Genomic DNA, 12854 nt, shown 5'->3' with positions numbered 1-12854 from the left:
TCATATGAAATGAGAGAGATTAACAGCGATGGCTACCGTTCAACTAAATGCAATTATTCAAAGAAACCACTTTGAGAAATATGTTTTTTTCTTCTTTGCCCCTCTCCAGAGACTCTCGAAATCTGGCCTCAGGGGAGCTGCCTGAACTCCCGGTAGTCCGTCAAAATATGCATTGACTGATCACCTACGTCTCAGACATCAAAAGGAGCCTCGTAGAAATGGGTAAAGCCACTGTTATTTCTGGCTGACCGCTTCAACTTGAAGCCGTGACTGTCCCTAAGGGGCACTATTCTGGCTAGGAAAACAATATATTTTGAGCAATGATTGTGGATAAGCATTTTGGCTCTGAAATCAGACAGCCGTCAGGTGTCAGCTGAAGACTTGCGGCTGCTCATTAGACTTCTGAAGCTCCATCTGTTCAATGCTAATGTTTATTTTGTTGATCTTTTTGGCCTGAGCTCCTCACGTTCTGTTGTTTTTACCCCGTTGGCACTGTTTTTTTTTCCACCATGTACTCTGGAGAGTGGCCTTGAGATGTCTTATCGCATACTTGCAACAGAACTGAAGTAAGTCTACACTGTGAGCCTGAATAATTTGGTAAAACAAAACAAAATATTAGGTTATCAGTTACAACTAAATGTTTAAGTTAAGAAATTCAAAGTTGAAGTAATTTGTACTATATATAGCCACTATATATGTATTTGAATTACTCTTAAAAGTTTAATATTTACTTCAGCGCTGGGAAGATGAATCTGTATTTAAACTGGGTCATTAATGTAGTAGAAATGTGAAATTATTTTTGAATTTGGTGCTTTCTAGACTGAGAAAAGACAGAAAATGTATTTTTGTCTCATGGGAATGAAAGACTACAATTCCCAGAATGCTTCGCTGCCCTGTGAGGCCATTCCCAAAGCCACCGCTACTGGATTACAGAGACTGAGTTCCTACAATTAAATACTGAACATGTGTTCAATATTGAGTTGCTGCGTGAGTCTCACAGCAGACTCAGATTAGGAGTCAGATTACATTTAACGTCATAAATGAGTTGATGAGCTCTCGTGATGAGAGCTGAGGTAATCGCAACCACATTCGCAAACATTCACAACTAGTTTTCAGTTCATGCCTTTGGAAGCTTAACTTTCATAGAAATTAATTTGAGAAGTTAAAACACTTACATTGCTTAGCATCAGTTTAAATTAATGCCTGTAGGTGAGCTGTGCTGTAGTGTGATCTCCATTCCCCATGCACATGGCTCCCCTCTGCTGGCTGTAGTCTTTAGCCTCTGGGCAAACATTCCTCTCCTGACGCAAATATCTCAATTTGCGTCACGAGAGGAATTTTTCCAGAAATAAAATGCATAAATCTCTTGTCTCAGGGGGATATAAAAGGGGGGGAGCACGATCATTCGAATATACTCCAGGGTTTCTACTGATACAAAGCCATATGTTAATCGCTGAAGTAACCCTTTAAGCTAAAAAAAAAAAAAAACATTATTTAACAATTACTTTTAGCATTTACTCTCCCAAAGAATGCTGGGAAATAGAATAGAAATGCGAGCCCAGTTTCAGTTAAATTTAAAGGCCCACTGAAGTGCCTTGAAACGCACCGCATTATTCAATGTGTTGACGTAATTTCCCCCTGAAACTGCTCCAGCTGTTAGCAGCTCCTCCCTTTTTTTGAAACAGCCAATAGCGTTTCTTTAATATACAGTTTGACCTAGAGCGCAAGAGCGGACCTTCCTGTTTGGTAAAGCCAGTTTCCTCTAACACTGTTTACCATCATAATCTCCTCCATATCGCTTTGAAATGCAGCATTCTGTGCAGAATTCAAATGGATCGATATGTTTGTTGTCTGCGCGGACTCGCGCATATGATCCGCGCTGCGCTCTCGTGTCTGTAGTCTAAATTTAGACCAGAGCCTTTGGGGTGTGTGCGCGGCTGCGGTAAAACTAACGTGAAAACAGACTTTATTCGCCTCAAATGAAAGCATATTTACACTGAATCGTTTCCTATCACATATATAGTGTGCTATGTGCCTTTCACCATGTAGAAATTAGTAAATGTGTGTTAACAACTGACCGATTTCAGCTTCAGCAGAGTAGGGGGGCGGGCTTTAGGATTCTAGAGCGCATTCTGATTGGACAGAAGATTTGACGAGAAAGTGAAGTCTGCGATGATGTCACCAAAATCTGAGATTCGTTTTAGAGGAAATTTTGAATGCTTATATCTCCTAAATGCAAATTTTGTCATAGTTTTGGAACATACCAGCTTATTCATAACTTTAAGGCTAACACAGTCATACTAAAAGCTAAAAAACTTAAATTTTGATTTCAGTGGACCTTTAAGTTTGTCTAAATTAAAATAAACATGTTCATAAAACTCAAAACAACGAAACGTTCCAGATTACTTAAATATATCTAAAAGAAAGTTCTTAATACTCATAAAAGTTTATTTGTTTGAACTAATTTGTTGAATTTAAAGTGATAGTTCACCCAAAAATGAAAATGATCTCATAATTCACTCACCCTCAATCCATCCTAGGTGTCTATGTCATTTTTCTTTCAGACGAATACAATCAGAGTTATATTCAAAAATATCATTGCTCATCCCCATTGTGAAGCCCAAAAAAAGTGCATCCATCCATTATAAAAGTACTCCACACGGCTCCAGGGGGTTAATGAAGGCCTTCTGAAGCGAAGCGCTGCGTTTGTGTAAGAAAAATATCCATATTTAACACTTTATAAACTAAAAACACTGACTTCCGACGGACGGCTGTATGCATCGATTTGCGCCGAAAGAGTAACCATTGATGCATGACGTAAGGACGAATGTGGAAATGCAAAGGATAGAGCAAAACAAAACACCGGGCATGAATTAGAAGTCTAAAATGAGAATTTTTAAAGGGGAAATGTCAGAGGATTTCAATATAAGAGGAGCTTATGTTTGTTGCCCAGCTCTATTTGTCAGAGCCTACGCTACTCCTACATCCTGCGTCAGGAGTTATTCTTTTGCCGTAAGTTGACTTGTGTATTTATTTAGTTATTTTAGTTTATAAAGTTTTAAATAAGGATATTTTTCTAACAAAAACCCATCGATTTCAAAATCAGGACCACCATTAACTCCCATTATAAAGCTTAGAAGAGCAATGATATTTTTGTGTTTGTAAATCTTGGGCGAGTAAATCTTGAGATAATTGAAATTTTGAGGTGAACTATCCCTTTAAGTTCAACCTACTCAGATCAATGAATAATAATGAGCACTGTAGGGTTCACGGTGTATTACTAATTAAAGCTGTTTCTGGCTTCAATGCAGTTGTTTTAGAAGGTTGCTAAAACCAATATGCCCTTGCGGTCCTTGTGCCAGTTTGGGTTTTGCCGTGTGCGTGTCCATCCAGCTCAAACCTGTAATTTCTGCTGTCATTCAGCCTGCTGCCTACTGTTTCCTGTTGCAGCTTTTGGAAACATATACCCAATGGTTTACCCAAGGTGGCTTGGTGTCCAAAACGGTTTGGTCTCTCTGTAAATATTCTGTGCAATGAGCAAAGATCATCCTTCTGCAGCTGGAAAGACTGCAGGTGATCCAAGGTTTTCTGACAGCATCTGTCATGTGTCCGTTTTACGGCTACGTGTTTGTGCATTTTTTTAATCTCTGTGGTTTTATTCAATTCCCCTCAAAGAGAGTGATTGCTATAATGGATGTTCTGCGTGTGAAACTGTCATAATCACAGATCATTTTTTCAGTCTTTACTAGTAAAGTGCTTTGAATGGATTTCAATAACTGGCTTAATGCCTGACATTATGAAATATGATGTCCTTCAGTACCATCTCTGCGGAACCTCTGGCTCTCCAGCAGTTCGCGTTTTTCCAGGATGAGCTGGAAGATGGCCTTGCGCTGCATATTCACCTGCAAGAGAGAGAGAGAAATAACGAGCGGGAGAAGAGGACAGAATAACATTTTTCAACAGCTTCTGCAGACAGATATGTGAGACAGACAACAGCAGCGTGACTGGGCCGGGAAAGGAACCTAATGTGTGTGTCAAGTTCGAGCAGGCCACTGGGGAGAAAAACACTGCTGGCTTCTATTAACTGGCGTTTTGCGGGTAACCCATGCAGTAGTCATAGCTTTTGAAATAATCAAACCCAAAGCCGGAGGCGTTCCTGAGCGAGACACAAACAAACAGTCGCCAGAAGCCTGGCAAACGCTGAAACTCAAGTTTTTAATAGGTCAACCACTTCCCCTAAATGAAAACCGGTAACAACACCTTTAAAAAAAAAAATTCTCTCTCTTAATGCAATACATTCCCGGAATGCTTCTTTGTTAAAAGGAAACTTTAAAGCATGTGGAAAAGAAAAGGCTGACAAACAATGTGACAAGCATGTGAAAGCTTTGTCAGCAGTTTAAGAAATGTTTGGCAACAGGATCTGCGGTTGTGCCTAGAAGTGTGTGAGTGAGTACCTGTCCATCTGGACTTTCAATCAACTCCATGCAGATGGACTATAGACGTAGACAGTGCAGTCGGTGCACACAAATTGTACTGTGCGACATATGCAGAGCTGTAAACATTTTTACAGCTTTTTAGGGGTGAAATATTGGGGGGGGGTTACAGTAATTAAATTAACATGCACAATAGCTCCAATGAATTGCTCGCCCATGTGGAAAAGCAATGTACTGTTGCCAGATATTGATTACAAAACAGATGATTGTAGCTGAAGCCAAACCATATACTCTGGCTTGAGCCTGTTGGGTTATTTTTTTTCCCATGGTTGGGTAGTTTTTGTGTTACCCAGCCGGTCAATCTCACTGACAGTTGAAACTATTGGTGGAACGAAATATCGATAGGGCAATATATTGTTGTCCTTCTCCATGCAATACAAAAATCAATAAGTTGGCGGAAAATATCGATATTTTAATTAAAGGGGTGGTTGCATGCGATGTCACTTGTTTAACTTTAGTTAGTGTGTAATGTTGCTGCTTGAGCATAAACAGTATCTGCAAAGTTACAGCGCTGAAAGTTCAATGCAAACGGAGATATTGTCTTTTATAGTTACAGCAGTTTATTGCCTACAAAAGCGGCCGGTTTGGACTACAACAAGCTTCTTCCTGGGTTGGTGACATCATAAACCCTCGCTAGTCTCCGCAGATGTGACTTCTGCCCGTAATGGTAAGGGGCGTGGCATTTCCGGACAACCTGTGCTTGGCACTTCAGCCAATAAAAATACAGGAAACTACATTTGGCCATCTAACCGATCTAAGACCATTGCGTTTTTCAGAGGGATGGGCTTCATAGAAACAGGAAGCAGACAAGCCGTTCAAAGGACAGTGGAGACAGCGGTGTGGAATAAAGGTCAAATATATGAAAAATACGGCGTTTTTAAAAAAAGTAAGTATTAATACATGTTATACTGTGCCCCATAAAGTGTGAACAAGTGAACGCACGGAGTAAAGTCATAACATCGTTTTAAACACACTTAAATGTATCTAATTTGATAAACAGAGCTGCATTACTTCAAAATCATAACCGGAAGAGCGGATCAGTGCAGGCGCCCGGCGAATGTGTCCCGTCCCGTCATAATAAAAGTCCCGGTATTCGCGAGGCGGGTATTTGTTTAACAATCACTCCAGTGGCCGTGCTCAGCTCCACAACACTCGGTCCTGCTCTGCTTCACACTACAGTAACGTTAATAACCGCATCCATGAACGTGATTTCTGCCCGAGTCCTGTTTTCCACCGGCTGTGATGAGAAGACCACATCTCCCAAGATGCTGCGCTCACACTTTGCGTCATCAAACTACGCATTTGTTTTAAATAGGCGCCCTCCAGTGGACGGAAAGCTGCATAGTGCACCTTTAATAAAATAGGTGCTCTAAATAGATTTCCCTGCTCATTTCCACAGAGCGGTACGGTTCAGTACGGTACACAATTTTTGCTGTTTCCATTGTCAGAAGTTATGAATAGTAACCTGATTCCAAACTGTACCGCACCACTTTTTTGGCACCCTTCGAGCGGGATTTAGTTGATTGCTAAACCACGCCTATCATAAGCATACTGTTGCCGGTGGAAACACAAGCCGGATCAGCGTTTATGGTCTCGGATCGCACTACACTGTACTGAACCGTACCGCACCGCCCGGTGGAAACGAGCTATTATTGCTCCTCGAGGTGGCACTTAACACATGAATGAGGGAAACATGAACATAAGTTAACTAGCCTTAGTTTTAACGAGATGGCGGACAGGAGTGGGAGTAAAATAATAGATGGCCCAGCCAAGACCAAAGTCTTGACCCACTTCGGCTTTTATACTATTGATGGGCATGGGACAAACAAAATGATTCCCCCCCCTGATTGAAACAAGACTCCCTGAACCCCCACCCACCCTCCGACGCAATAACCCAATGGGGCTTTACTATAACAACCCATCTGTTGAAATACACAGAACTCTGGCTTTTTCCTTTTCAAACAAAGATGGCCGCCCTTATATTTTTTATTTGTCATAATACTGAATCTAATTACTTTGGATGTTATAAAATGTTCTCAGAACTCTGCACTGTTTGTTTATCTGCAGGTCACGATATCTTTCAGTTATGAGAAATGCGGATCAGCGGTCTGAAGTTCGCAGCAGCCCATCACTGGTGCAGATTTCGGCAACACGCCGCTGCACTTACACTCCCTACAAAATGCTGGATTAAAAAAAAACCAAGATCGGTTGAAAATGGACAAACCCAGAAATTGGGTTGTTTGAAACCAGTGATTTTACCCATTCAAACAACCCAATTTCTTGATTTGTGCATTTTCAACCCAACTTGGGTTGTTTTTAACCCAGCAATTTTTAAAGTGTACGCCAGGAATATATGTGGAGAATAGAAGTAAACGAAGCAGAGAGGAGAAAGAACTTTGAAAACTGGTTGCGGTGAGTTTTGGCAATAGTGCATTTAGTAGGTACGTTGGTGAAATATGGTCAGATTTGTTTTCAAACAAGTTATTAAATATTTAACAATTAAAAAGTTATTTTGTTTAACTGTATAAGCTGCATCCTTGTTAAGTTGTCATTTTTTCCTGCACTTCTTAAAAATATAGGCAAGAGTTAGTTGTTTTAACTCTTGCCTATATATATTTTTTGCATTCCTGGGTGTTCTTGCTTATTAATACATGTGTACCTTTTGATTATTGATGTTGTTAGTAATTATATGTGTGGGTTCATTTTTGCTGCATTTTAAGCCAGCAATATAGTCATTTTAATCAATAGTTGAGTTCAATAAAATAATCCAGCATGTTGGGTCAAACGTTTAACCCAACCAGCTAGGGAAAAGCAACCCAGCGCTGGATTTGTTGTATTTTAACCAAAATTGTGTTGTTTTTAACCCAGCATGTTTAAGAGTTTAACTGAATTGTTTGTAATGTTTTTCTCATTTTCTGAAAATCAACGGAAAACATATTCCCCACATTTTTAACCAATTAAACAAGTAGCCAACATATTTGCTGGAAATATTGCTAGCAGTTTGTGAACTCTATTCAAGTTTACAATCAGAGAATGAGTTTAATCTACAATTAAGGTAGAAATATGAGCATACTTTTAAAACTATACCTGCCCATGGTGTTTTGTATTTTTATTTTAGGCCTATGTCTCTGTGTTTTTAATTAATCTGTTAAGTGTATGAATCGCTCTCAAATTCGGTTGGAACTGAAAAAACTCAACAAAAAAATATTAATAATAATAAAAAATATTAATATTGGTATTTAATTCATTATTTTCGTCATTGATTTTTACATGTTTGTCACACTAAAAACTATTTGATTTAAGTGTCAAGAGCCTAAAAGTAACTTACAGCAAAACTCAAAACATGCCTATTCATTAACCACCAGTTAATTCAGTAACTGCAAAGACCGATTCATAAGTGCTTTCGAGTCACTAAAAAAAAAAACGGCCCTCAAGAGTCCTTCGTGCAGTAATCGCTCTAGTCACGCTGTATAATTTGATTCCTTAAAAGAACCGGTTCATAAGAGTCATTCGTTCTGGAATCGAACACTGGTCGTGCTCTGTGGCGTCATGAGCGATGAGCCCCTCTCTCAGTCGGAACACTTTAGTACTTCAGTTCAGTAGTGTTTCGTCCACATCGGCGGAAGAACTCATGAAAAAGTTGCCCATCTTTATCTGAGGGTAAGCTACGGCTCCAAATGGTAGCTTACAAGTCGCAAATCATTTACCTATAATTACACAAATGCTTTTACGAGACGAGATGCTTAAAACGCAATGTCAATTGGCTTCGAAACGCGCTCGTGCCAAGTAGTCTAAGATTTCCAGTAAATTGCCCTAAACATGGAGCAGAATTGGCAACAAAACCATCACACTTGGCAGCGACTTTAGAAACTAAATAGGCCATAACTCACAGCACCCCGCGCGCAAAGTCTGGAAGGCTCATAAAAACGCGTCCCGCAGACCCCCAGCGGAGCCGCAGCTGTATGTTTGTGTAATCAAGTGCCTCGAAATGATATGCTTGCATTCCTCATGATATACCTCCCCTAAAAGAGCCTGCAAAGGGCTTGGATGGTCAGGACCATAATAGCAAGGAGAACCTAGTGATTTAAAAAAAAAGAAACGCGTAATTGCAAGATCACTGCATGGTTAGTAAGAACTGTTTGACAAATGTGCTTGAGAATGCATGCATGCATCTGTCATGCGCTTGAAAGACCAAAACCAAACGAGCCATCGCGTTTACCTGCTCCAAGCGCTCCTGCAGAGTTTGGAAAGACCGCGACAGGTCCCGCGTTTGTCGCAATGTCCACACTGTAAATATGGCACTGCACACGGCTAGTGACAGCGCGAGCGCGGCCATGAGCGACCAAACCAAGCGCAGTGTGCGGATCCGTCTCCTCTGGAAAATTCGCTGCATTGTTGCGCACACGGGTCGTTTACCGTTCTGAAGCTTCCACGTCAATCATTCTGTCCATATTCCACGAGAACATCCCTGAGCCTCTCTGGTAGGTCTCATGCGCGGGGGCTTCTTCAACTTCGGTGCTGCGCGGTCAACGCGAACCCTGTGCACAAGATTGACTCGCCGCTGGCACTGCTTTGGTATACGGAGAACTGTCTTGCGTTTATTGCATAAACTGCAGCTGGCCCAAATGGCATTGCAATATTCCGTTCATTCTTGTGCAGAGAGTTGACAGCGGCACAGCAACACTGTGGGATTTGGATGTGATTCGCATCTTCCCGAGACCTGATTCTTTGGCACGACTTCCTCGTGTTCTCTGTGATAAATAGATCATGGTCTAGTCCATGAGAGGTGTCATTTCAAAGCCCTCCTGCGTCCATGTGCTCAAGTATGCACTGCGGGGAAGTGAGTCCTGCACAGCAGTGGAAAACAGATTTCCTTCCCCCCCTCGTGCGTGCCAAGTATTCTTATTCTGTAGTGAAATGCTATTTAGCTCTGTCCTGTCCTGCCCCGAATCAACAAGTGCGTTTTTTCCGCGTCTTTTTCTACACTGTAAAAAATAAAATAAAGTTGTTGGTTTAACTTAAAAAAGTAAGTAACCTGGTTGCCGTAAAATTTTGAGTTTATTGAAATTAATTTTTTTAGTTGATACAATGAAGGAAATTGGTTTAATAAATTTTGATAAATCATGAAAATAGCTAAATTTGGCATGTTTCACTGCGTCATCACAAATAAAATACAATTACCCAATATGCTTCTTTAAAAAAATAAAATCTTTGAATATTATTTGAATAAAGGTTGTCAATTCTCAAAAATGTTCATTGTATTTACTCAAATTTTTAATTTCAATGAACTCAAAATTTTAAGGCAACCAGGTAACTTACTTTTTTAAATAAGATGTTGAACTGGTTGATTCTCTAAGAGTGTGGCCATGGACTAATTAAGTAAAGAGTGCTAATTAAATTGTCACCACAAGAATATATATATAATATTGTATATATACAATATTTTTTGCGGAAGAAAAAAAAACAGGAAAAGGAAAGAAAAAGGGGAGTGAAATGCTGTTACATTCTTAATTTTTATTTCACTCTGACCTATAATGAAAAATACATTTCAATAAAAGTTTTTTTGTTGTGCTGGTTGAAAGTCTCTTCACATCCTGGTAGTACTCACTATGTTAAGTGGTCTAGATGTATTGGACAGCGTAGGAGTCCGACCATAAAATGTTCATCCAATCATTGCATTGCATTTTGCATTCATATTTCCATAACCTCCATGCACCTGCTCGCGCAGACATCACACGTCATCTGTGTTTCATGCTATGCAGAGTTGGGGCAAATTACAATCAAAGTGAGCATCTCTATGCCATGCTCCCTCCGAAGGGCAGAGCCCTTGAAGTGGGGACTCTGTAGGGAGCAGGGCACTTGTGTGTCATAATGAAGCCATTTGGGACGCGCTTGGCTAAGGGAGCAATTAGAAAGACGCATCATTTCCTCATTAGCTTCGCATGGAATTACCACGTCAACGCTAGGCAGAAACAATAGGATTCTTATAATCGCTGTTAAAGGGAAAGTTTACTCAAAAAGGAAAATGATTCACTCACCCTCAAGCCATCATAAGTGTATGACATTCTTCTTTCAGATGAATACAGAGTTATATTAAAAATGTCCGCTCTCTTCCCAGCTTTATAATGGCAGTGAATGCCAGCCCAAAACTCGAAGCTCAAAAAAGTGCATCTATCTATTATAAAAGTAATCCACACGGCTTCAGGGGGTTAATAAAGGCCTTCTGAAGAGAATAAATGATTTGTGTAAGAAAAATATCCATATTTAAAACTTTTTAAAGTAAAATATCTAGCTTCAGGCGGACCGCCTGGACCCGGCGCAACAATGACGTCAGGCATAGCATAGCACATAGCACTTCATCACTTGGGAAAGTCAGGATATTTTTAATATAACTCCGGTTGTATTCGACTGAAAGAAGAAAGTCATATTCACCTCGGATAACTTGAGGGTGAGTAAATCATGGGGTGGCTTCATTTTAAGTTTTGGGTGAACTATCCCTTTTATATGATACAAATAAATAATTAAGTTCTTAAAATATGCTTTATGTGTGTGTGTGTTAAATACATTTCTTACCTATGAAACTTTTTTAAACTTAATGGATTAGTTCACACAAAAATGGAAATTCTGTCATTAATTACTCCCCCTCATGTCGTTCCAAACCTGTAAGACCTTTGTTCATCCTCGAAACACAAATTAAGATGCTTTTGTTGAAATCCGAGATGTTTTCTGAACCAGCCATTGACAGCAACGTCATTGCAACTTTCGAGTAGTGAAGAGTTTGTTAAAATAGTCCATGTGACTACAGTGGTTCATCCTTAATGTTATGAAGTGACAATAATACTTTTTGTGTGCAAAACCCCCTCAAAATAACGACTGTATTCAACAACTGTCAGTCTCCTACTCTGTTGACGTGGTAAAAACTGTGAAGCGGTTCCGGGTTCTGCGTCAGAACGACGACTCACCATTGGCCGACAATTTGAGCCAATAATAATTTATCTGGTAGAATAATAATGCCAATAATGAGCCGGCGTTCTGACGTAGAACCCGGAAACGCTTCACAGTTTTTACCACGTCAACAGAGTAGGAGACTAATGTTGACGAGAATTGTTGAATAGTTTAGTTTGTTTGTGAAAAAAAAGTATTTTTGTCACTTCCCTAAAATAATAATAATAATACGGCGCAGTATGGGTGCCGTCGCATCATCCAGGTGGATGCTGCACATTGGTGGTGGTTGAGGAGATTCCCCCCTTCTATGTAAAGCGCTTTGAGTGCCTTGAAAAGCGCTATATAAATCGAACACATTATTATTATTATTATTAAAAATGAAAATTAGGTCATTAACTCCTCACCCTAATGTCGTTCCACACTTGTAAGACCTCCGTTCATATTCAGTACACAGTTTAGGATATTTTATATTTAGTCCGAGAGTGTATGCAAGTGTATGCACACTATACTGTCCATTGTCTTCTCTTCCGAGTCTGTTGTCATCCACAGTCATGACTTCGCAGTGACGCTGCTGACATCTTATCTGATGCGCCTGATGTTCGTTTACAGTCTGAGGGAGAGACGCACGCTGTAAACAAAACAAACAGCCTTCACAAACATGTCTGAGGATTTCGATTTGGAGGAAGACAATATTTATTTGAACCCTGAATACACGGGCGCACCAGATAAGACGTCAGCAGCGTCACTGCAGAGTCACAAATGCAGATTGACAACAGACCCGGAAGAGAAGACGTTTTCAATGGAGGAAAAGAAAGTTCTCGGACTAGATATAAAATATCTTAAACTGTGTTTCGAAGATGAACGGAGGTCTTACGGGTTTGGGACGATGAGGGGGAGTACTTAAAGGAACTGTATGTAAGAAATGTATTTCAATTAATCATGAAATGGTCCTGATATGCCACTAGACATTAAGAAATAATGTTAATTTCAAATCCTTATATCACTGACAACAGTAGTCCAGCCAGGATATTGTCATTTAAAAGTTGTTGTTGCAGCCCTCAGCTGATGTTGATGTTTTGGCCTGAAGCTCCACCCTCCACCTATCTACCAATCACAAAGTCAGTAGTGATTCGGCATCTGGGGGGAGGGGGATACACCGCTCTGCAGTCATTTGAATGTGATTGCAGTACTAGTTTTGGCCACAATCTTACATACACTTCCTTTAAAGGGTTACTTCAGCGATTAGCATATGGCTTTGTATCAGTAGAAACCCTGGAGTATATTCAAATTATTGTGCTTTCCCCCCTCATATCTCCCTGAGACAAGAGATTTATGCATTTTATTTTTAGAAAAATTCCTCCTATGATGCAAATTGACGATTTTTGCATCATAGGAGGAATGTTTTCCCAAAGGCTA

General features: G+C 40.0%; 1 protein-coding gene across 1 annotated transcript in view; it reads right to left on the bottom strand.

Annotated features, from left to right (window-relative positions):
• Window positions 1-9360, bottom strand: part of tnfsf12 (TNF superfamily member 12) — a 13399-nt gene extending 4039 nt beyond the window's left edge. The window contains exons 1-2 of the mRNA XM_067446419.1: window positions 8713-9360; window positions 3821-3902 (exon numbers count right to left, since the gene is read on the bottom strand). Of these exons, the coding sequence (XP_067302520.1) occupies window positions 3821-3902; window positions 8713-8886 (256 nt within the window). The 5' untranslated portion in view covers window positions 8887-9360. The remainder of the gene's footprint in view (window positions 1-3820; window positions 3903-8712) is intronic.
• Between the last annotated feature and the right edge of the window lie 3494 nt (window positions 9361-12854).

This window comes from Pseudorasbora parva, chromosome 1 (assembly GCF_024679245.1).
Source record: "Pseudorasbora parva isolate DD20220531a chromosome 1, ASM2467924v1, whole genome shotgun sequence".
NCBI classification, from domain to species: Eukaryota; Metazoa; Chordata; class Actinopteri; order Cypriniformes; family Gobionidae; genus Pseudorasbora; species Pseudorasbora parva.
Note: the sequence above shows the minus strand (reverse complement) of the source record. Positions and strands in the feature narration are given on the sequence as shown.